The sequence below is a fragment of the Zophobas morio genome, unplaced genomic scaffold (assembly GCF_036711695.1).
Source record: "Zophobas morio isolate AGI-343-1 ecotype UQ-CSIRO unplaced genomic scaffold, CSIRO_AGI_Zmor_V1 ptg000014l, whole genome shotgun sequence".
Lineage (NCBI taxonomy): Eukaryota > Metazoa > Arthropoda > Insecta > Coleoptera > Tenebrionidae > Zophobas > Zophobas morio.
Genome location: NW_026972119.1, coordinates 10,009,725 through 10,033,686, shown reverse-complemented (window position 1 = coordinate 10,033,686; position 23,962 = coordinate 10,009,725). Strand labels below are relative to the sequence as shown.

Genomic DNA, 23,962 nt, shown 5'->3' with positions numbered 1-23,962 from the left:
GGCGACTAAATAATGTTTTTGAAATTTTCCATTTCTAAGGACGTTTTGTTTCAAATAACGAAATTCGTAACAAATTTATTCAGACGTCATAGATTTTTCATCCTATGTACATTTTGAAATATAAATAAAGCTAGTGCAGCTATTTTCTGCAAAACTTAAAAACATTCCTTTTCCCTTCCCGAGCGTGACCTAAGGAAGTATTGTAATTGAGTCCGTGGGGCGACTGCGACTGCGACATTTTCTCGATGTTTCATAACCCCTAATAGTGTCGTCTGTGTGTCTGCTTTTACAGCATCTCATTCCCGAAAAAAAAAAAACGTTTTCTATTAATCGAGTTTAGTAAGTTGAAAACAGTGGTGAAAACCATGTTCCGAAATTTCCATAAATGTTTGATGAAAAGTTTCACCAAAATTAAAAAAAAATTGTGATAAATTGTATTTAAAAAAACCGCTTTGTGTTATATAGAGAGAGTTGTAGACAGGTTATATTTAAAATGTGTTCATAATAAGTCTGTTTATAAAAGAGATATTACATTCTGAAAATGTATTGAATACCCTAAAATAATTTTGTTAAATTGTTTTAAAGGTAAATTAGACATAAATAAAGTAATTAAAAGACAAACAGTAATTTTACTTTAGAATCGATGGCTGCATTTGATAGAATTCTTTGAAAAAAATGTATAAGCAAATTTTTGACTATTATTAAACACTTACGCAGTTAAACAGATTATATTACATAGTTTAGAAGGGTTCTCAACAATTCTCAATAATAATAGTAGTTTACGCTAAAAGTATTTTTAATAAAAAAATGTTGCAAGCAAAAATGTTTTTTCTGTTTAGTTAGCTCTGTTGATAAATTCAAATTTCCAAGCCGTACTTGTCTTTGTTAAATATGGAGTGGGAGCCAAAAATTCAAATGATTTATTATGCACGGCTGCTTAACGAATGTAATGTTTTTGGCCACCAAAAGATGAACATTCCCAGAAATTTGTCAGCCGCTATCAGGATAATTTATACCGGAAAATTCGTTATTTATCAAGAAATTCCAAGTAGAAAGAAAACAAATTCAAATTAGCTCCGAAACAATTCGTAGCTGAAATACCACACAAAATTCATCGCACCAATGATAAAATTAGAGTCTAAAAATACTGCGCTCCGCTTCGGCGATTTGTCTTGTGTAATGAAATCCCTGCTATAACTCTTCGCGTTCCATATGCATCCGACAATTAAAATATGTTTCTTGGATTAAAGCGCTGCTCACAAAACAAAAACGTGTTATTGAAGAAAATAAAAAACACATCATCACGCAACTAATTTGTCAACCGTTGGGTACAGTCGTTTTTCACATCCGACAACAAAAACAAACTGAAATTTTAATTACAATAAAAAGTGAAATATAAACCCCACAACGCTTCTTTTTATGAGCTTTTGCGGATCAACAGCTGATCGTAAAACACAAGTGTTTAAAGAGACAAATTTAGATTGTTTTGATGTTGTACGATGCCATACTTCAAATCTCTTTTGAGCTCATAATCTGGTGCGTGACTAATTGAAACATGTTGTTAAAGCAAAGAAAACTATTTTGGCGACATATCAAAGACGGTGGCGCGAAATCTGTCGAGCTATTTGTCAAAGATTTGTAACATATGCGCTGATTTTCAGCCTGAAAAATTGATCTAGATTTATCATTTGAAATATGCGTTTATAATTAGGAATTTTAACGAGATGTAAAGAGAAACTGTGTGTCTCTGATTTATATTTGGATGTTAAAGAGACCTTGAAACAGCTTTTTGAACAAAAATTTCTAGTAATTCATTTGTTACTAATACGTTGTGGTATAATCTTACTCAAGTAATGAACGTATTTGTAATTTAACTCAGTGTAATATTAACTTCTTTCCCCATTCTGTAAATGAGTGATTATTGTTACATAAATCCACCTAATTAATCCCAAGCGTGGGCCATTTGTGGGGTGCATTTAACGATTCCTGGTGTTGGTCTCTGGCAGTAATCATATCCTACACGCAGCAATTAGCAGTCGACTCTGTGACGTACGGCTGTTCACTGAAAGGGATTACTAGTTCCCTATAATATCCCCCTTATCCCCAGGGATGGCGTGATGCTGGCATCGAGAGTCTTTAGTTAAGCCGTTGATATTCTCCTAATTTGCCGGACTTTCCCCCGGAATTAACAAGGCTGATTTGCCTGCTCCTTGTTCCGTATACGCTGTGTCAAGAAATTACTGGGTCCTATTAGCGATCCCAACAAACAACCCTTAATTGCCACAATCCAAGTCCAGTAATGTTAATACAGAGAAGATCGGGGAAATAACGCACAGTGATCTGGAAGTCCAAAGTTTTTAATATTTTCGTCTTTTCTTTACGAATATACAGCTATTTTTATAGAAAAAGGTGTCCATACTTATAATGAAATATTTTTGTAACAATATTGTCTGTGTTTTATATAGGTACACTTATTTTATAACGCCAAGTTCAAGTTTCCAAACTTTTTAAATTATTTCAGTTAACTAGCTCGCACATGATTGTTTTCCATCTGTCTAGTAAGCGATCTACTTTCATTGATAAACTGGTTCCATAACTTTCAGTTTCCGGTAAACACTAAACCCTACATCCTGGAAAAATTATGTACCAAATCCTTTGCTTTTTCTCCCAAATCCATATGCTGTTGTACCCTTTAAATTCCAAATTAGCTTTAAGGTACAAGTCTTGGCGCTAATTTTATTAGTTGATGAAAGTCCAGACTAAAGATCCGAGAGGCGCTGGCCCCTGCTGCTGACTTAGTGAAAATATTGGTAAACGTCAAACTGTTCTACAGATCTTTATGTAGAACTGCAAGAAACTGTATTTTAGCTTACAAAATAATCAAGAAATCAAGTGAATATAGACTAGTATTTTTTTAAGTTCTTGTAATTAAGGTATGTGCTCTATTTTCCTATTATATGTATTATGTTCTTTCACCCTTTTATATAAAAGTGGTGTATAACTCTATGATCAAATAATCATTCACAACCTGAAAACTGTTTCATACAACTTTAGAATAATATGAAATAGAGCACCATGCCTTCTCGTCTTTTTATGTTATTTAAAACGCAAATTATCAAACATTCAGCACTATTTTCCGAGAAATTATACACACGATTTAAAATCTTTTAGCGGCCAGATGTCTGAACTTTAGCTCTTCCCCAGTCACATGGCCAATTTTTCATCGGTAAGCTCATTTCCTGAATGATTTATTCCACGGAAGTGGAAGCGTGTCCGAGTGACGTCACAGCAGGTATTAAGTGTCGATTCCTTCTGATAACAGCGGGGTGGTAATTGATAAGTCAATTTTCTCCCTTTTAAAATGATCACGCCATGTGTCGAAATATCGACCGAATGTTAGATTTAGTATAATGGGAGTGGAAAAACATATTATTTGCTTTAGACACGCTATGAAACTTACTAACAAGACATATAACGTCGGTACCAAAAAGTTTCCTTAAACGGTGTATTTAAAAATTGTACTCTACGTGCACGCCACGATCTAGAAAATATAAAAGAAATAGAAAATAATACTTTAATAAAAAAAAATTGTCGGAGATTATTTCGATAGAACTTCCCTCGTCCTCGTCCATAAAGTACAGAACATTATATCCAGCTGTCTCGAAAAATTATAAGATTTGATTTTGCGAATTTTATTGTTTTATGATAACCCTTATAAATTAAAATAAAGGTATGTAGGTATATAATGTTCAAGTAAAGGTAAAGAAGCGTGCTACGCGTTTATTTCAAGTGAGTTTTTCAATTACAAAATTTTGTAATAAATTCATTTACATTTTTCAAGGACACCCTATCAATTTGGATAGATGCAGTGTAATACCAGTAATAGCACTTTTAACAAGTACGTCATCATAAGGTATAGTACCTCCTTCCTCTATTCTAAGAGTAACAAGTAAAACTTATTTCAGCACGGTACAACTCTCTGTGTAGTGCGCCATTACTTGTAAGTATTTGTTGAATTTTATCAAGGATCCGCTGTAAAAAGGTTATGACGTCAAAGTCGTAAACGCACTATATCTTTCGTGGAATTTTCCGACTAAATATTTGTGGTAATAAACTGGGAAAGTTTCTAACTTTATCTTATCTATTGAAGCGATCTGTGAGCTTAGCAAATAAATAATCTTATTGTCATGTAGAATAAAAAACCCTAACCAGTAGTGAGTTTTTTGTTTTGTCACAAATTTTGCACCTTGTAATATTACTATTCTGATTGTCACATTAGAAAATTAATATAATCTTGTAGTTTTCCACAATGGACGATTTAGTCATTGGAATTGATCTAGGTACGACAAATTCTTGTGTTTCTGTTTATACAAAAGGCAGAACACGAATCTTGGAAAATGAAAGAGGAGGGAAAGTTACAGCATCTTTTATCTATTTTCAGCCGCAAGGTGGTATAGTTTTTGGCGAACACGCAAAGACGATATCAGTTCATAAACCAGAAAACGGAGTTTATGGTAAGCAAATCTATAATTAAAATAATTCTTATTAATCGCTTGCGATATTTCTAGAAGTGAAACGGTTAGTAGGTAGAAAATTTGATGACACATATATTCAAAAAACTCTGGACTACTTTCCGTTTGTAATATCTTCAGGCGTCTCTAATGTCCCAATTATTTCATTTAAACAGAATGACAGAAAAATCGAGAAAACACCACAAGAATTATGCACAATTATTCTCCAAGGATTAAAAAAATATGCTGAAGAAAAATTGAATCGGAGAGTAAACAAAGTTGTGATAACAGTTCCCGCTTACTTCAACGTTACGCAACGAGAAGTCACTTTGGCAGCAGCTAAAGATGCCGGGTTCACTGTGTTCAAGCTGCTAAATGAACCAACAGCAGCGGCTTTGGCTTACTACTTCGAAAATGATATTACCGAAAATCATATTTCCTTAGTTTATGACTTAGGAGGTGGTACTTACGACGTTGCGGTTCTTCAAAAAAAATTTGATACCATAGAAGTACTGTGCGTTGGTGGAGGTACTCAACTAGGAGGTCATGATTTGGATAACTGCATTTTAGATTATATTTTAGAGGTATTACGCAAAGATTACCGTCACAAAGCGAAAACGGATGCAGATGATAAAAGAAGACTGCGTATTAAGTGCGAAGAAGCAAAGAAGGAACTGTCATCGGCTACTGAAGCGGTGATAACTATAAACGGAATGATACCTAAACATCCCAGAATTATTATTACACTAACGAGAGACCGCTTTGAAGAGAAAGCCAGCAAGTTATTTAAAAAAACTGTTGACATCCTAGATAACTGTTTAGTCAATTCAAAAATTTCTAAGCAATCGATTCAAGAGATAATTTTGTGTGGTGGTTCCACCCGAATACCCAAAATTCAAGAAATGATTTCAGAGTATTTCGGAGGTAAACAATTAAATAAGTTTGTAAATCCTGACGAATGCGTAGCTGAAGGTGCAGCGTTACAAGCTGCAATGTTATCAACTAGAAATGGTTGATGTTGTTCCGCTTTCGCTAGGTTTTCGTTATTTCAGATGTGCAATGGGTTTTGTAATACGTAGAAATACGAAGATACCGGCTAAAGCATCTCGGTCGTGTACAGATTCAGGTCATACCTCCGCTATCTTTGAAATATACGAAGGAGAACGTACCGATGTAAGAAAAAATCGTTATTTAGGAGACTTATGTGTTGATGGTTTAACACCGGCACCTCCCAGACAACGAATGTTAACTTTTACTCTTAATATTGACAACAACGGAATACTAACAGCTACAGCTGAAGAAAAAATATCTAATATCATTAAGGAAGTGAAAGTAAATTACACCAGAGGTGACAGGAGTGAATTTGAAATTAAGAATTCGTTACTAGATGCCGTAGAAAATCGGAAGATGGATGAAAAGTTAGAAAAGTTTATTAAAATTAAAGAAAAGGTATATGTGTATTTGGAAAGTTTTTTGTATAACCTTGATAAAAAGAACTTGAGTGAAAAATATCAGTCGATTCAGTTATTTTGTCAAGAAATAATGAATGACTTATGGGATATGGAAGTCGATCAAAAAAATAGACTGAAAGATCTCTACGTAGAAGCTAAAATAAAATGTAATGCAATTGCTGAGCGTCATCACTTTGACTACGTGCCTGAATTAGATATATAATAATATTCCTGCAAAAAGTTTCTGTTTAAGTAAGTATTAGTAATTTTTTCGATAGATATCGGAACTTAAAAGTAACAATTCAGCCGAAAATTAATTTAAAATATGCGTCAAATTTTGTGGTAAATACCTAATAATAATAAGAATAAGATAATACGTAACACATATTAGACATTATGCATTTACGAAATAACTTATTGCAACATAATCAGAGCAAATTTGTGTAAAATCTTTTTCTAACACTAATTTGTGTTAGTGTTAATAAAAATAATGAAAGTGTATTGGTATTTCAAAAACATGTTATATTACATTTTTTACATTTTCATCAAGTTCCTTGTTTTGTGATAAACTTATGAGAGATGTCAAGAGTACTGTGTCACATTTTTGTTAACTATATAAATCGAAAGCATTATTTTCGTTGTATAGACGATTTATTGAATTCTTCCCACGCATTTGGTAGCCACTCGTCGCTTGTATTAGTGGAGATATATATTAATGTACTTATATTACAAATCATAAATCAACATGGGTGGCAGTTAAGTGTTTCGTATCCCATATTCAAAATTTACTATTCACACAGTATCCTCTGTACTATACAGTGTGTAAGTATAGTAGCGATTTCATGCAGAAACATCATTAAATCATGCATAATGCGAATTTAAAGGTGTTAACTCAGTTTTTAATTTCCGATGTGAAAAACTTGTCATGATAAGAAAAGAAAAAAAATTGTTTAAGTTTATTTCGACGAAACTTTCCTAGCCCCTGAAGTACAATGAAACGTGTCCGGATTTTACGAAAAATTATAAAATTTGATTTTGCGAATTTTATTCTTGTTATGTTATAAGTTAAAATAAAGATATGTATGTAATGTTAAAGTAAATGTAAAAAAGGGGACTGTGCGCATGTTTCGAATGAGTTTTTCCTTTACAAAATTTTGTGATGACGACATCAACATTTTGCAAGGAGATATATCAATTTGGATAGGTGCAGTGTAATAGTAATAATAACAGCATTATATTCCCAAATTTTTGGGAAAATAGATTGAACCATTTCTTATTTAATCAATAAAATAAAATGACTCAATCGTTATTCTTTTTGAGTCGGCCTGTAGGTATAAGCAATTCTAAAAAATTGTCGAAGGTTATTTCGACAAGATTTTCCCCAAAGTACAGCGCAATAAATCTTGTTACTTTAAAAAAATATATGTTTCCGGAACATTTATTTATGATAACCTCTATACATTAAAACAAATACATATAACAGATAAATAATACCTACCAGTGACAGTATAAAAATCTAAATTACATGGTATAAATATATTTTGACATACTATAATTTTTTGTTTATTTGTATCCAACTTTTTTTAATGATTCTCTACACATTTTTTTTTCAGATTTTTGTAGAGCTTGCTTTTCTGAATCCATTACTTTAATTACCCATACCTTACCACTTCGCCTTGCGTGCATTATGTTAGGAAAACACACCTGTTTATATTTCATCTGGAGTGACCGCAACAGGAAACAGATTGCTCCAAAAATATGAATGCGTTGATAAAGATGAGTCTATTGGTGCAATTCTGTTACAACTTCTTAAATTTAAAGGGTGTTAAATTGCAAATTTCCACAGTAATGACTTAAATTCGTAAATCTAATTGGCTATTTGGCTGTTTATTTTTAACAACCTTTAAATTTTAATACACTTTGATAGAGAATTGGTTCTTAAGCTTGTTTAGTGAGTCTTCCTAATGGAGATTATTTCGATCAACATTATTTCAACAAGAACACGTCTGTAAATTCCGACATGCAGTGTAATGCAAATAATAAAACCGTTTCGTCGAGTTTCACCATAGGTTAAAACGATATCGGTGTATTCAAGATTTGAAAACAAAGCCATTTCAACACATTTCGTCTATAAATTAGACATTTGTGACACACAAACTTCAGTGTCAAAACGGTTGCTCGGGTACCTTCTTGTAGTGTTGTTATTATTCAAGGTGAACATACACGGCTCGTGAATGTATGGGTGGGAAAATTCTAAATTCGACTTAAGTTTTCGAAAAAATGCAATATAAAAAAGTTGTTTCATTCCAGGAGTTCTGTTCCTGGTTAAAATTAATGTACTTATTTCTGAGACACCCTGTATAATTAAAAATAATTCTGTCAAAAATTTTTCTGTCACGTAACTTAAGGCCGAATTTAACAATGCCATTTCAGCGAACATATACAGATTCATTTCTAGAGATGAATCGATTACAAATTATCATGATTACCCGATATCCCTTTCTTTCACTCCATTTGAAATAAAGAAGACACCATTTCTGAAAGAAACGAAGGTATCTTAAACGAATTTGATGGTCCTTATTGTGGATTTATAGAATCAGAAATGAAAAGTTTAATAGAAAAATTATACTTACTAAAAGGCTAACGATTTGTGGTGTTGTTAACTTTTTAAGTGCTTATCTTATTTATTTAAGCTATCTACAGTCTTATCAAATAAACATTTGTTGAGATGCCATACTACTATATAATATATGGATTAAATAAGAAAAAAAAGTGCAACGTTTTTAATTTCCAAGATGAACGACCTGGCAATTGGAATTGATCTGGGTACGACAAATTCGTGTATTTCTGTTTATACAAAAGGGAGAACACGAATCTTAGAGAATGAAAGAGGAGGAAGAGTTACACCATCTTTCATCTACTTCCAGCCGCAAGGTAGTATTTTTGTTGGGGAACATGCAAAATCGATGTCAGTTCAGAAGCCTGAAAACGGAATTTATGGTAAGCAATTTTGAGATTTTATAATAATACTTCATATTTAATATTAATACACTGCTTTGTAGAAGTGAAACGGCTTTTAGGCAGACAGTTTGATGACACATATATTCAAATATCTCTGCAATTTTTTCCCTTTGTAATATCTTCAGGCGTCTCTAATCGCCCAGTGATTTCTTTTGAACAAAATAATAGAACCATCGAGAAAACACCACAAGAATTGTGTACAATTATCCTCCAAAGATTAAAAAAATATGCAGAAGCAAAATTGAATCAGACAGTAAACAAAGCCGTGATAACCGTTCCGGCTTATTTCAACGTAACACAGCGAGAAGTCACTTTAGCAGGAGCTAAAGATGCTGGGTTCACTGTGCTCAAGCTGCTAAATGAACCAACAGCAGCAGCTTTAGCTTACTATTTCAACAATAATATAACCGAAAACCATATTTCATTGGTTTATGATTTCGGAGGTGGAACTTTTGACGTTGCGATTCTTCAAAAAAAAATTGACAACGTGGAAGTACTAAGTGTTGGTGGAGATACTCAACTAGGAGGTCACGATTTGGACAACTGCATATTAGATTATATTTTCGAGGTATTACGCAAACATTATAATTACGATGCGACAATGTATCCAGATGATAAAAGAAGATTACGCATTAAGTGCGAAGAAGCAAAGAAAGAATTGTCATGGGCTAATGAAGCAGTGATAACTATAAATGGAATGGTAGCTGAACATCCGAGAATTATTATTAAGTTAACAAAGACTCTTTTTGAAGAGAAAACTGACAAGCTATTCAAAAAAACTATTGACATCCTACATAACTGCTTAGCTGATGCAAAAATTTCCAGAGAGTTGATTCAAGAAGTAATTTTGTGTGGTGGCTCTACTCGCATCCCCAAAATACAAGAAATGCTTTCAGATTATTTCGGAGGTAAACAACTGAATAAGTTTGTGAATCCTGACGAATGTGTAGCTGAAGGTGCAGCTTTGCAAGCTGCTATGCTATCAACTAGTAAAACACAAAACATTGAACAACTGCATATGGTTGACGTAGTTCCTCTATCGTTAGGTTTTGATAGTTTTGGTCATGCGATGCAAATTGCAATACACAGAAACACGAAAATACCAGCTAAAGGATTTTGGCGGTATGTAAATAAAAATGAAGATGATACTTCAAGTACTGTTAGAATATATGAAGGCGAACGCACCGATACAAGAAAAAATCGATACTTAGGAATATTATTTATTGATGGTCTAACTCCTGCCCCACCCGGACAGCGACATGTAACTTTTATTTTGAACATCGATAATAACGGGATACTAACAGCTAGAGCCGAGGAAGAATTGTCTAATAACGTAAGGGAAGTGAAAGTGAATTACACCAGAGGTGATCGGAGTGAGTTTGAAATTAAAAATTCTTTACTCGCTGCAGCAGAAAATCAGAAAATCGATGAGAAATTCAAAAATTTTGTTAAAATTAAAAAGTATGTAAATCAATATTTAAGAAGTTTTTTGTATAATCTTCATAAACGGAACTTGGGTGAAGAATATCAGTCAATTCAGATATTTTGCGAAGAAACGAAATATAACTTAGATTACATGGAAGTCGACCAAGAAAAACGGGTAAAAGATCTTTATAAAGAAATGAAGATGAAATGTGATCCAATTGCTGAGCGGCATAATTTTGACTACATGCCCAAATATGAGTAATATCCACACTGTCTAACCTATAAAGTGTGTTTGTTTAAGTATTACTAACTTCGTAACAAATACTTTTCTTAAAAATCAATAATACAAAGACGAAAATGTAGTTAAATTTTGTCGAATATTTCTGTAATTATTTACTTAAGAGTATATATTGTTATACGTGAATAGTTGAGATAATCAATATAAATAGGCATGAAATATGTAACCTCACAAAACAGAAGAATGTAGACTTCAGAAAGTCCTCATTTTTACATGGAGTCAACCCCATATACCCAGAGAGTAGCTATTTGGGCGGCGATTAGCCAACGCAGAATTATTGGTTCGGTTTTTTGGTACTTTTGATGGTAAAAAGTTTCTTAGTGTTTTAACAATAAAATTAATTAAATGATGTTTTCAGAAAACATATCTGCTGCAAGATACTAAGTCGAAATTTTAACGCAATTTTTAAATACTAGGATCGTGCTAGAAGAAGAATTGCGAAATAGAAAAATTCTTGAAATTAATAACAAGTTTTTGATGTGACACTTTCTTCGATTGAATTTTCACCGCCTGCTCTAAATATATTTCTTATTGTACATCAGTTAGTATTCCGAGCACATTAAAACATTTAATATGTGCCAAACCAGTGTTTTATATGTGTATCTGCAACCCGTAACTTTATTTAAACAAGGCACAATGTGGACTTAAAAGTGTTAGAGCTTTGCCCATACTGGTTCCTTAGTCTTTCAAATTCAAAGGTAAGAAATATATCATGTAATGCGTTGATGATAAGAAAAAAAAAACATTCCATTGCAACAACTTAACAAACATTGATTGCCACCATATTTGAAAAACCAGGTGATGTCATTTGTGGAAAAACCAGCAGCGATAGAGTATGAACAATGTATTCATTTGTTTTGCAAGTGGCTGAAATATATATTATTGGGAAGACCCGGGGAAATTGTGATGCCGTCATTTAATAACATTTTACGGCGTTTTATGAAACAGATGACATATCAAGGTCTACGTCGTTGAAAAAGTAGAAAATGTACTGTGTTTTTAGAACGCTTACAAAAGGTAATTTCTGGAAGAAACAAAGACATTTTAATGCGAATGTAGTGCTCTTTTTGTAAATTTATCTGTATCAATGAACTAACTGCTGAAAACTTCACGTTCATGTTTTTTCAAACAATTAAAAAAGATTAGAAAGAAACAGGTGTATTGGAACACTGATTTAAACTGTTATGACTAAAGGGTTTTAAGATTTTTGTATATTTCGATGAAATTTTGTGCATATAAATCCGCTCATTAATAATGAGTGATCACGTCATCTTTGAAAATACTAATAAATAATAAACTATGAGTGGGACTGCAATAAATGTTCAAAGTGTTCTCCGTTTACAATTTGGCAGTGATGTAATCGATCAACAAAATGTCTGAATGAATTATGTAGTTTTGTAATACAAGTGTTTTTTGTGATTTCTTTTCTATTTTTTATATCAGTAGAAATAAATATTTTGATAATTTCTGAAAGTAGTTTTTTATTCTACTTCAGAAAATGTCAAAAAAACCTGGGTGTACCCTTAAAAAAAAAAGTAGGCGGCCCTGTCTGTCAAAACAAGAGCAATCAAAAAAAGTAAAACTGTTGTAATCAAGTATATATCCAGAACAAATTTCAGAAAAAAAACTTTTCAAATGACAAAGTTATTCGACCGTTCCGGGACTTTATACTAACCCTGTATAATACGAAGGCGAACATACAGATCATAGATGCAAAACAATTAGCCAAATAATAACGGAAAAGAGTGTATTATTATCAGTGTAGATGCTTAAGTTCGATTGTTTATGTTTATACAATGAAAGAATGTCACGTAGAAATTTGTTTGATTTGATTGAGTTGTCTCCTCAAAACAGAGGACTAAAATGATTAATTAGCTCACAATGGAAGAAAATATTTCGAATATGATTATTACATATTCTTATTTGATCATAATTAAATAAAGCGTGGGTATCCTCTTTATCCATTTTCTAGAAAATGACGTCCTTAATTTGATCAATAAAAAATTGGTCGAATACTATTTTAAGTATAATCCGACAAATCCAACTCTTTAAAACAAATTAAATTTTTTTTATAAAATTTGATTTTACGATTTTCGTTTTGTGATAACCTCTGTAAAGTAAATACCACCGGCATAAATGACACCCCCGTAACCCCTGCGCCGTACGGAAAATATAATTATATGTAAAGTACATATAGACATAACTAACGAGATAAAATATCCTTCAGCACTAGGTAATAGGAATCTGAAGGGTTTATTTATGTTTATACATCGAAAGAATGTCACGTAGAAATTAATTTGATTTGAATGAGTTTGTCTTCAAGACAATAGGGGACTAAAATTATTAATTAAACCACAATCGAACAAAATGTTATGAACATTATAATTCTCATTTTATAAAGATGTGCGTATTTTCACATTCTCGAGAAAATGGAGTAAGTGACTCGTTTTTATATTTGACCAATAAAAAATTTATGATGACACCATCAACATGGATAATAATAGTCACAGCACAAAAGAAAAGTTGTCACAGCGCATTATCAGTGCAAGAAAAAAAAGGAAAGGGTCAAGTTCGCTTACTCTCGGGAAGTAAAAATTAAAACAAAAGAGATATTGGACATTGGTAGATAATAATATATAAATAAATTCAACTCTACCGCCTACCAGTGCCTTTTTAGAACCTTGATATTTCCTAAAACACAAAGTACGTACAATATAACACCAGAATTTAGCACTAATTACATACGGTGATAAATCTATGAGTGTTTAAGTAATCAACTAATCTAATATATTTGTGCCGTATAAGGCTTATCAATAAACGTTTTTTAAGATATCACGCTTTACGTTTATTTTCATAAGGAAAAAAATATAACCAGTGTAGTGGCAGCATTTCTCTATTGACGCAAAATTACGTTCCTTACTTTTCTGTTTATCAAAATATAGACAAAAATTTGAACTTTTTGAATGGATGACATAGTGATTGGCATAGATCTGGGTACTACAAATTCGTGTGTTTCTGTTTATACAAAAGGCAGACTACGAATCTTAGAGAACGAAAGAGGAGAAAGAGTTACACCGTCTTTCATCTACTTTCAGCCACAAGGTGGTGTCGCTTTTGGGGTACAGGCAAAATCTATGTCAGTCAATAAACCAAAAAACGGAATTTTCGGTAAGTTAATTTGAAATTAGAATAATTCTTAATACTTATTAACACACTGTGATATTTGTAGAAGTGAAACGGCTTATAGGTAGAAAGTTTGACGACACATACAATAAAAAATTTCGGAACTATTTTCCATTTGTAATATCTTCAGGCGTCTCTAACCACCTAGTGATTTCTTTCGAGCAGAATAATACAAAAATCGAAAAAACACCACAAGAATTGTGTTCACTTATCCTCCAGGAATTAAAAAAGTATGCTGAAGCAAAGCTGAATCACAACGTAAACAAAGTAGTGATAACTGTTCCGGCTTCGTTCAACGTTACACAACGAGAAGTCACTTTAGCAGCAGCTAAAGATGCCGGGTTCACTGTGCTCAAGCTTCTAAATGAACCAACAGCAGCGGCTTTGGCTTACTACTTCGATAACGACATTGCCGAAAACCATATTTCTTTAGTTTATGATTTAGGGGGTGGAACTTTTGACGTTGCGATTCTTCAAAAAAAAACTGATAACGTAGCAGTACTATGCGTGGGTGGAGACACACAACTAGGGGGTCAAGATTTGGATAACTGCATTTTAGATTATATTTTCGAGATTTTACGCAAGGATTATGATTACGATGCGAAAGTGGATCCAGATGATAAAAGAAGATTGCGTATTAAGTGCGAAGAAGCCAAGAAAAAATTGTCATTGGTTAATGAAGCAGTGATAACAATAAACGGAATGGTGGTTAAACATCGCAGAATTATTATTACACTAACGAGGACCCTCTTTGAAGAGAAAGCAAGCAAGTTATTCAAAAAAACTATCGACATCCTTCATAACTGTTTAATCGATTCAAAAATTTCCAAGCAATTGATTCAGGAGGTAATCTTGTGTGGTGGCTCGACCCGAATACCCAAAATACAAGAAATGATTTCAGAGTATTTCGGAGGTAAAGATTTAAATATGTTTGTAAATCCTGACGAGTGTGTAGCTGAAGGTGCAGCTTTGCAAGCTGCTATGCTATCAACTAGTAAAAAACAGAATATTGAACAACTGGAAATGGTCGACGTTGTTCCTCTTTCGTTAGGTTTTGGTAGGCTCGGAAGTGAAATGGTTGTAATAATTCGTAGAAATACTAAGGTACCGACTAAAGGATTTCACGTATTTGTAAACAAAGAAGAAGACGAAACCTCGTTTTCTGTTGGAATATATGAAGGAGAGCGTCCAGATGTAAGGAAAAATCGTTACTTAGGAAAATTATCTATTGATGGCTTAACAGCGGCACCACCTGGACAACGACGTGTAACTTTTAGCCTGAATATTGATTCCAATGGAATACTAACAGCTAAAGCGAAAGAAAGATTATCTAATAGCGTTAAAGAAATGAAGGTGAATTACACTAGAGGTGACAAGAGTGAACTAGAAATTCAAAACTCATTACTGGATGCAGCAGAAAACAAAGAGGCAGACATAAAGTTCACAAATTTTGTTAGAACTAAACAATATTTAATTCGGTATTTAACACGTTTCTTGTATAACCTTGATAAAATGAACTTGGATTATCAATCAATTCAAAAATTTTGCGAACAAACAAAAAAGGACTTAATTAATATGGAAGTTGAGCAAGAAGAAAGTGTAAAAAATCTTCATGAAGAAGTAGAAGCGAAATGTTATTTAATTGCCGAAAATTATAAGTTTGAATACATGCCTAAAAAACAATTATGTCGCCTAATCTAAGAAAGAAGAAATGCTTTGTTAACGTATTATTAATTTTGTCATAAATACGTTTATTTTAATTTAGTATTAAAGAGAACAGATACTTGTAAAAGTTGGTTTAATTTTCTTTTTGCGATATTTTCTTATGTTTTTATGAATTTAGTGAATATTAGGAATAAACCAACAGATAGTATTGCTTATTTTGTTTCAACAGGACTAAGATTTTGTTTGAACAGCAGATATACGCCAGCCAAGGAAATGCTAATTTTATAGCAAATATTTTATTGTAATAAAAGTACTGAACGTAAGCTAAGGAAGAATTGTAATCTAGTCTGTGGGACAACTGGCTACTTATCATTATCATTTCTCGACGTTTCATGACCCGTATTCCTCTGCGTGTCTCTCCGTCGTCTGTGTTGATTTTTATTTGACAGATAATCTCCAATACTACTAGACCGACTGTTGTCAAATTTTATATGTATTGTACTTTGAAATTTCATATAATATTTTGCAATGAGACTTTGAGACTGCAAAACCGAATGCTCTGAAACCTTGCAAACGTTTTAAGGTTGTTGTAGTTATGGTAAATCGTTAATCAAAATTTTCCGTTCATCCCCTCACAAAAAGGTGATGACGTCATCTCAGAATTTTGCCGAATACATCCTATCTAAAGTATGCAAAATATTATGAAGGCATCCTTGTAATTTACCAATCATTCGTATTTTTTAGAGTTACTTAGGTATACACGGTAACTCAAAAAAATTGATGAAAGAAGAAATTTATTATATTGATCAAATCAAAGACGACTCACCCCATTTTCTCCAAAATTTGATTACGCAGTTCTGTTATTAACAGTGTTGCACTACATCTGTTCAAATCGATATATGCGTCCTTGCTAAATATTGATGACGTCATCACAAAATTTTGGTATGGGAAAATTCACTAGAAATATAATACTTTACGCTTGTTTACCTTACACATATCTTTATTTTAATTTATTGGGGTGCTCATAAAAGAATAAAATTCGCAAAATTTGATTTTATAATTTCTTGAAGAATTTGTGTTTTTTGTTTGTAATACAAAGACATGGGATTTTCTATATAATAACTTTAAATATTTTTTTTTAAATAAATAAATTTTGAAGCATTCCTAGCTAACCTAAATTTTCAAAGGCTCGAAAATGGTGTTCCTTATGTTGACGGGAAGATGTCGACTAGAAGGTAAGTTGTGAATATTCTTAATAATATTGTAACTACGAGTATTTATTAATTTTATTTCAATTATCTGAGTTAAACATATTTACACTAAAATGAGAAAATGTTTTCCAACCTAAAACTGGAGCTAAAAGTGTCAGAGCTACAATAAGAAAACGAAAAAACATGCCTACTATTAGAACAACTTAAAAAACATACCCCATCCCATTTGGAAAAACAGGTGATCTCATCTGGGGAAAAATCAACAGCAATAAAGTATCAGCAGTTTACTTATTTGTTGTGCAAGTAGGTGAACTATATGTCTATTATTGAAATGAACCGGGGACATTTTGATGCCGTCACTTAATAAAATTTTAAGGTATTTTATAAAACAGATAACATATCAAGTTCTATATCTTTGAAAAAATGGAAAAATGTACTATATATTTAGAATGTTTACAAAAGGTAATGTCTGGAAAAAACAAATACATTTTAATGCAAATGTTATGCTTCTTTTTGTAAATTTATATGTGTCAATTAACTAAATGCTGAAAATTTCATGTTTATGTTTTTTCAAATAATTAAAAGAGTTTAGTAGGAAACGGGTATGTTCAATTTACCTTTTGAGTATAAGTTTTGTTTATTTCTTTTAGTCTTGTTTTCGAATACATACCATTAGTGATTCCAGAAGAATGAGGCCTGCATTTACTTATTATAAATTTGTAAGGAATCAATTTATCTAATCTATTTGTACAAATAAACTATATCACACTCCTACATAAATTATTATCAGTAGTAATTATTCTGTACTATCACAAACATTCCTTGCAATATTACTCTTCTACATATTAAAATATAGGAGTAGAAAAATAACGAGTTTTCAACTTCTAGAATGGACGATATAGTGATTGGCATTGATCTAGGTACTACAACTTCATGTATTTCTGTTTATACGAAAGGCAGAATACGAATCTTAGACAATGAAAGAGGAGGAAGAGTTACACCATCTTTCATCTACTTTCAACCGCAAGGTGGTATTGTTATTGGTGAACATGCAAAGACGATGTCAGTTCACAAACCAGAAAATGGAATTTACGGTAAGCAAAAATATCAAATTAGAATAATTGTTAATAATCGTAAATACGTTTGACAATTGCAGAAGTAAAACGGCTATTAGGTAGAAAATTTGATGACACATACATTAAAAAAACTCTGGACTATTTTCCCTTTTTAATATCAGACGTCTCTAATCGCCCAGTGATAACTTTTAAGCAGAATAATATCATAGTCAAGAAAACACCACAAGAATTGTGTACAATTATCCTCCAAGAATTAAAAAAATATGCTGAAGCAAAACTGAATCAAACCGTAAACAAAGCTGTCATAACCGTTCCGGCTTACTTCAACGTCACTCAACGAAAAGTCACTTTAGCAGCAGCTAAAGATGCCGAGTTCACTGTGCTCAAACTTCTAAATGAACCATCAGCAGCAGCTTTAGCTTACTATTTCGATAATGATATAACAGAAAACCATATTTCTTTAGTTTATGATTTAGGGGGCGGTACTTTCGACGTTGCAATTCTTCAAAAAAAAACTGACAACGTGGAAGTACTATGCGTGGGTGGAGACACACAACTAGGTGGTCACGATTTGGATAATTGCATTTTAGACTATGTTTACGAAGTGTTACGCAAAGATTATCATTACGATGCGCAAATGGCTCCAGATGATAAACGAAGATTGCGTAATATGTGCGAAGAAGCGAAGAAAGAACTGTCATCTGCTAATGAAGCAGTAATTACTATATATGGACTGGTAGCCAAACATCCCAAAATCATTATTACTTTAACGAGGACCCTTTTTGAAGAAAAGGCCAGCAAGTTATTCAAAAAAACTATTGATATACTTCATAACTGCTTAATTGATTCAAAGATTTCCAAACAGTCAATTCAAGAGGTAATCTTGTGTGGTGGTTCTACACGAATACCCAAAATACAAGAAATGATTTCAAATTACTTTGATAATAAACAATTAAACAAGTCTACAAATCCTGACGAGTGTGTAGCTGAAGGTGCAGCATTGCAAGGTGCTATGTTATCAAGTAGTAAAAAACAGAAAATTGAACAACTGAAAATGGTCGACGTTATTCCTCTTTCGTTAGGTTTTGATAGTTACGGAAGTAAAATGAATTTTGTAATTCGTCGAAACACAAAGATACCAGCTAAAGGATCATATTCGTATGTAAACAGTGAAGAAAGTGCTACATCAAGTACTGTTGGTATATATGAAGGCGAGCGTGTAGATGTAAGGAAAAACCGTTATTTAGGAAAATTATCCATTGATGGTTTAACACCAGCACCTCCCGTACAACGACGTGTAACATTTACGTTGAACATTGATTTCAATGGGATACTAACAGTTAAAGCTGAGGAAGCATTATCAAATAACGTAAGGGAAATGAAAGTAAATTACACTAGAAGTGACAGGAGTGAGTTTGAAATTAAAAATTCTTTAGTAGATGCAGCAGAAAACCAAAAAATTGACGAAAAGTTCAACAATTTTGTTAAAACTAAAACACACTTGTATTACTATTTGACATGTTTTTTGTATAACTTTAATAAAAAGAATGTGGGGAAGGAATACCAGCCAATTCAAGTATTTTGTAAAAAAGCGAAAAATGACTTATCTGGCATGGAAGTCGACCAAGAAAATAACCTAGAAAATCTTTATAAAGAAGTGAAAACGAAATGTTACGCAATTGCCGAAAATTACGAATTTGAATACATGCCTAAAATATAATAATGTTGTCTAGTCTACTTTGAAAAGTATGCTTGGTATAGGTATTAGTCAATTTGTCATGAATTATTATTAATTTATTATTAACAGGAAGAGTTATTTTTAAAATTTTGTTTCATTTTCTTTCTTCTTCTCCCAAACAAGTAGAATCTTACAAACTAGTTAAGCAACAACTTAATGCTCGAATCGCTAACGGAGAGGACAAACTGAAAATACGATACGTTAACGGAACTCCTACTATCTTTAAACTAACCGCCTCACCCAGTCACAGTGCTATGTTGCGTTGTTTTTATCAAAATGTCAGGGGGTTAAGATCTAAGGCTACTGAATTCTATAGTAATATTTGTAATCTCGACAACTACGACATCATAATCCTTTCAGAAACCTGGTTCACCAACGATATAGGGAGTAGTGAATATTTTCCACATGACTTTGTAGTATATAGAAAAGATCGCAACATTCAAGCGCTTAATGTAACTCGAGGGGGTGGTGTTGTCGTAAACATTAGGAACACATTTAAAACATCACTTTTAGATCTATCTGCAGTCTACAACGTTGTACCTACTATTGGCGTAGTAGGTGTAAAACTAAACCATACACCAAATATAATTATTCTTGCCATTTATATTCCTCCTCATACTTCGATTCAAGAATTTGAACTATTTTTTGACACGTTAAGTACATTAGATTTTCTAAATAATAATGATATAATTATAATAGGTGATTTTAATGTCCATGAATACGAGCCCTAACAACTAAATATTGGGACACCAAAAAATTTTTATAAAAAAATCACCAAACTTTTTAACAAAAATGTAATTTATTTTAGATAATTAAAATTTTAAAATTAATTCGTTTTGCAAAACTGTTAATGTTTACAGCACAACAAAAACTGATTTCTAAGTCAAACAGTGACATAAAACTCTAAAACAACGTAATATTTTGTGACACATAAATATTGGGACACAGCAAATTCAGTAACTGGTCATATCTCCTTTTGCCTTAATAACTGTAGGAATTCTTGCCATCATACTTTCAACTAATTTTCTACAATACACAGGAGTTGTTACCGTATCCTACACTGCTAAATTTCCCGTTGAAGATTGACAATCGCTTGTGATGGATGATTTCCTAAATATTTTTTTATTTCACGCCATACCGTCTCTACTGGATTAGGATCTGGGCTATTTGATGATCAGGGCAAACATTTATATTATTATTCTTTGTAATAAGTGTTGTAGGTGTGTAACTTGAAGCATCATCCTGTTGAAAAATATAAATATCAACAGGATAGACTGATTCAGTAGTTGTTAATATTTTTTTACAAAGTCTCTTGATATTTGTTTGAATTTGTAATTTCCCTTCCATGAACGTTGTTGACTGGTCTTTAAATTCCGTTAATAGACATGCACCCCCAAACCATTTTTCCGCTTGCAAACTTGACTCTTTGTTTGAGATAATCCATATTAAAATTCCTTTTTTATTTCAATAACTCTTTTTCGACTATTATCTCACCCAGACATCAAATTTGGATTCAGCGTTATATATTACTTTTCTCCAATTTTTATTTTGGTCATATTAACCGATTTTTCTTGTGGGCAGTTTTTAATTGTGGTTTTACTTTAGCCTAAAATAATATAAATAAATAATAAAGTCCATCAAAGATAGCTTTATTTAAGATTTACAATGTAAAAACCAAGGCCTGATTTGTGTATGCATTCGCAACAATATTGTCTTGAAAAATTTAGTTGGTTATCGCTATTCCAGCAAGTAGTAATTTCTCTTGAAGTAGTCCATCGTCCACTTTTATAAATTTTCATCAGTTGTCGTTGATCACGCGGCTTCACAAGTGATGGCCTACCGGGAATTTTACCTTTTATTCCGATGGTACCTCTGTCTGCGTAATATTTTACGACATTTACCATCGACGACTAAGCTATTTCGAACAAATCCTCACTTTTTCTTAGCGATTTTCCCTTGAGGTACTGAGAAATTATTATTTTCAGAACTTTTACTAAAACTAGCCCGCCGCTAACTATATTTTTCTAAATAAAACCAACACTAGCATGAAATGCTACGATCCCTATAACAATGGCAGCATTTACCAGCTACTACGTTTGTATTTCGATGGTATACTTAGCAAATTTTGTCGGGTGTCCCAACATTTAAATGTCAGCAAAAATTGCACATTTAGTCCAAACGAATTGAATGATATCAAAAATATCTACCGGATTTTTTTGAGAAATTATCTGTGTCCCAATATTTAGTTGTTAGGGCTCGTATGTTCCTGGTGTCTCAAATCAATTTACTACAACTTTAAATAATTTCAAAGAATTTCGTAACTTCAATCAATACAACGAAATACTCAATACTCATAGTCACATCTTGGACTTAGTGTTCTCAAATGTTCATTGTCAAGTTGAGGCGTCTGACCTACTTCTGGTAGATGAAGATTCTCACCATCCTCCCCTATGTATAACTGTAAGGACTTCAAGCTCACACCAACGTCAATTTCCTATAAACGATGAACTTGAATGTTATAACTTTAAAAGAGCAAATTTTCTATTACTATACGAAACGCTCTTGTCAACAAATTGGAATTTTCTAGAAGGTAATTTAGACGTGGACCAAGCTTGTACACTCTTTTACGAAAAACTAAATCAGATTTTTGACATTGCAGTACCGAAATATAAGCCGAAAAACTATTCCCGTAATAAATATCCGCCCTGGTTTGATAATGAAACTATAAATAGCATACGCAACAAAACAAAAGTTCTCAAATTGTATAAGAAGCATAGAACGGATTACTACTTTAACTTGTTCAAGTTTCGTCGTCTACGGTGTAAAAAACTTATTAGCCTGTCTTACAAAAAATATATTCAGAAATTAGAGAATAATATTTCAAGTGAACCGAAATCGTTCTGGACATTTATTCAAAATAAAAAAAAGTGTACTCGAATACCAGGTGTGATGAATTTCAATGACTGCGAATTGTCTTCTCCTAAGGCCATTGTGGACGCATTCGGTCAATATTTTGGCAGTGTATATATAAAACATGACTCACAGTACAATTTTAATAATTCTCTTGAGGTTGCACCGCAGCTATTTGTCTCTGCAAGCCATATGTCTCAAAATGATGTATTTCTTGTCTTGAAGAATTGTAAAGACACTTTTACTACAGGACCGGATGGCGTTTTTTGTTTTTTACTAAAGGATTGTGCAGGTGTCTTGGCCAGTCCTCTGTGCAAATTATTCAACTTTATCTTAAAATAAAATCAGATGCCTAAACAATGTAAAAAAGCATGTGTATGTCCCATATTCAAATCAGGTGATATAACCAACGTTACAAACTATAGACCGATTAGCCTTTTGAGTAATTTTGCGAAAGTATTTGAGACTTTGCTATACAAACAGCTTTTTTCGTCTTTAAAATGTTACGTATCCCCGCAGCAGCATGGTTTCGTTGAGAAAAGGTCTACCATAACTAATTTAGCTTGCTTTTCACAATACGTTTCTGATTCTATCGATAGTAGAGGTCAAGTAGATACAATTTACACTGACTTTTGCAAGGCCTTTGATCAGATCGATCACTTTGTATTACTAGATAAGCTCCGCAGGTTTGGTTTTTCTGAATCCCTGTGTAAACTGTTTCGCTCCTATCTCACTGATCGGGAGCAAGTAGTTAGATATCAAAACTTTTTTTCAAAAACCATTATACCTACGTCTGGAGTACCACAAGGATCTAATCTAGGACCGCTGTTATTTCTGCTGTTCATTAACGATATTGTTGAAAATATTACTTGTGAAAAACTATTATTTGCTGACGATCTCAAATTATTTTTAGAAATTAATACTACAGATGATTACTTAAAACTGCAATATAACATCGATGTCGTGTTTGACTGGTGCAGTCAAAATCGGTTGTCACTTAATAAAGACAAATGCTTCGTCGTCTCACATACAAGAAAAGTGGAACCTTTATTCTTTGGCTATAATATCAACGGAACTGTATTAAAACGTAAAGAGAGTTCAAAAGATCTAGGTATAATCTTTGATACCAAATTTAGTTTTTCAGAACACATTAATAATATAACGAGAAAAGCTTATAAGATGTATGGCTTTTTATACAGAAACTGCAGTGATTTTTGTAACATAGAAACTTTAATTAATTTATACTATGTTTTAGTCAGGTCAGGTCTTGAATATGGGGCAATTATATGGTATCCGCAATACGACATATATATAAAAAAACATAGAATCAGTACAACGTAAATTCCTAAAATTTTTATGTTTTCGCTTAGATGGAGTTTACCCTGAACGAGGTTATGACCACTCTCAATTATTAAATCGGTTCAACTTCATTAGTTTACAAATTCGACGAAACCTCTTACGCCCGCTTTTACC

General features: G+C 32.6%; 5 protein-coding genes across 7 annotated transcripts; all 5 read left to right on the top strand.

Moving 5' to 3' along the window:
• The first annotated feature begins 4,204 nt into the window (after window positions 1-4,204).
• On the top strand, window positions 4,205-6,375 carry LOC135128972 (heat shock 70 kDa protein-like). Of its 2 annotated transcripts, XM_064056054.1 has the most exons (4): window positions 4,205-4,249; window positions 4,301-4,514; window positions 4,569-5,039; window positions 5,094-6,375. In XM_064056054.1, the coding sequence occupies exons 2-4, from the start codon at window positions 4,310-4,312 to the stop codon at window positions 5,525-5,527; spliced, it is 1,110 nt and encodes a 369-aa protein (XP_063912124.1). In that variant the 5' UTR covers window positions 4,205-4,249; window positions 4,301-4,309; the 3' UTR covers window positions 5,528-6,375. The 2 variants fall into 2 exon arrangements, with proteins under 2 accessions (XP_063912124.1, XP_063912123.1); XM_064056053.1 differs by having other exon boundaries at window positions 4,569-6,375.
• On the top strand, window positions 5,571-6,185 carry LOC135128805 (uncharacterized). Its single transcript, XM_064055882.1, has one exon. The coding sequence runs from the start codon at window positions 5,571-5,573 to the stop codon at window positions 6,183-6,185; it is 615 nt and encodes a 204-aa protein (XP_063911952.1).
• A 92-nt stretch (window positions 6,376-6,467) lies between the features above and the next one.
• On the top strand, window positions 6,468-11,786 carry LOC135129273 (heat shock 70 kDa protein-like). Of its 2 annotated transcripts, XM_064056433.1 has the most exons (4): window positions 6,468-8,962; window positions 9,025-11,011; window positions 11,065-11,404; window positions 11,505-11,786. In XM_064056433.1, the coding sequence occupies exons 1-2, from the start codon at window positions 8,758-8,760 to the stop codon at window positions 10,668-10,670; spliced, it is 1,851 nt and encodes a 616-aa protein (XP_063912503.1). In that variant the 5' UTR covers window positions 6,468-8,757; the 3' UTR covers window positions 10,671-11,011; window positions 11,065-11,404; window positions 11,505-11,786. The 2 variants fall into 2 exon arrangements, with proteins under 2 accessions (XP_063912503.1, XP_063912502.1); XM_064056432.1 differs by having other exon boundaries at window positions 11,065-11,786.
• Window positions 11,787-13,596: 1,810 nt separating this feature from the next.
• LOC135128971 (heat shock 70 kDa protein-like) lies at window positions 13,597-15,595 on the top strand. The gene is made up of 2 exons (XM_064056051.1): window positions 13,597-13,874; window positions 13,936-15,595. Exons 1-2 carry the CDS (start codon window positions 13,670-13,672, stop codon window positions 15,588-15,590), a joined length of 1,860 nt encoding a protein of 619 aa, XP_063912121.1. The 5' UTR covers window positions 13,597-13,669; the 3' UTR covers window positions 15,591-15,595.
• Window positions 15,596-17,567: 1,972 nt separating this feature from the next.
• On the top strand, window positions 17,568-19,561 carry LOC135128804 (heat shock 70 kDa protein-like). Its single transcript, XM_064055881.1, has 2 exons — window positions 17,568-17,859; window positions 17,922-19,561. The coding sequence occupies exons 1-2, from the start codon at window positions 17,655-17,657 to the stop codon at window positions 19,559-19,561; spliced, it is 1,845 nt and encodes a 614-aa protein (XP_063911951.1). The 5' UTR covers window positions 17,568-17,654.
• The last annotated feature ends 4,401 nt before the right edge of the window (window positions 19,562-23,962 follow it).

Excerpts from the sequence above, each read along its gene's own strand:
- LOC135128972 (XM_064056053.1), top strand. The coding sequence starts at position 4,310 with ATGGACGATTTAGTCATTGGAATTGATCTAGGTACGACAAATTCTTGT. Across the intron at positions 4,515-4,568 it reads ACCAGAAAACGGAGTTTATG|AAGTGAAACGGTTAGTAGGT; the intron begins GTAAGCAAATCT and ends CGATATTTCTAG.
- LOC135128805 (XM_064055882.1), top strand. The coding sequence starts at position 5,571 with ATGGGTTTTGTAATACGTAGAAATACGAAGATACCGGCTAAAGCATCT.
- LOC135129273 (XM_064056433.1), top strand. The coding sequence starts at position 8,758 with ATGAACGACCTGGCAATTGGAATTGATCTGGGTACGACAAATTCGTGT. Across the intron at positions 8,963-9,024 it reads GCCTGAAAACGGAATTTATG|AAGTGAAACGGCTTTTAGGC; the intron begins GTAAGCAATTTT and ends ACTGCTTTGTAG.
- LOC135128971 (XM_064056051.1), top strand. The coding sequence starts at position 13,670 with ATGGATGACATAGTGATTGGCATAGATCTGGGTACTACAAATTCGTGT. Across the intron at positions 13,875-13,935 it reads ACCAAAAAACGGAATTTTCG|AAGTGAAACGGCTTATAGGT; the intron begins GTAAGTTAATTT and ends TGATATTTGTAG.
- LOC135128804 (XM_064055881.1), top strand. The coding sequence starts at position 17,655 with ATGGACGATATAGTGATTGGCATTGATCTAGGTACTACAACTTCATGT. Across the intron at positions 17,860-17,921 it reads ACCAGAAAATGGAATTTACG|AAGTAAAACGGCTATTAGGT; the intron begins GTAAGCAAAAAT and ends TGACAATTGCAG.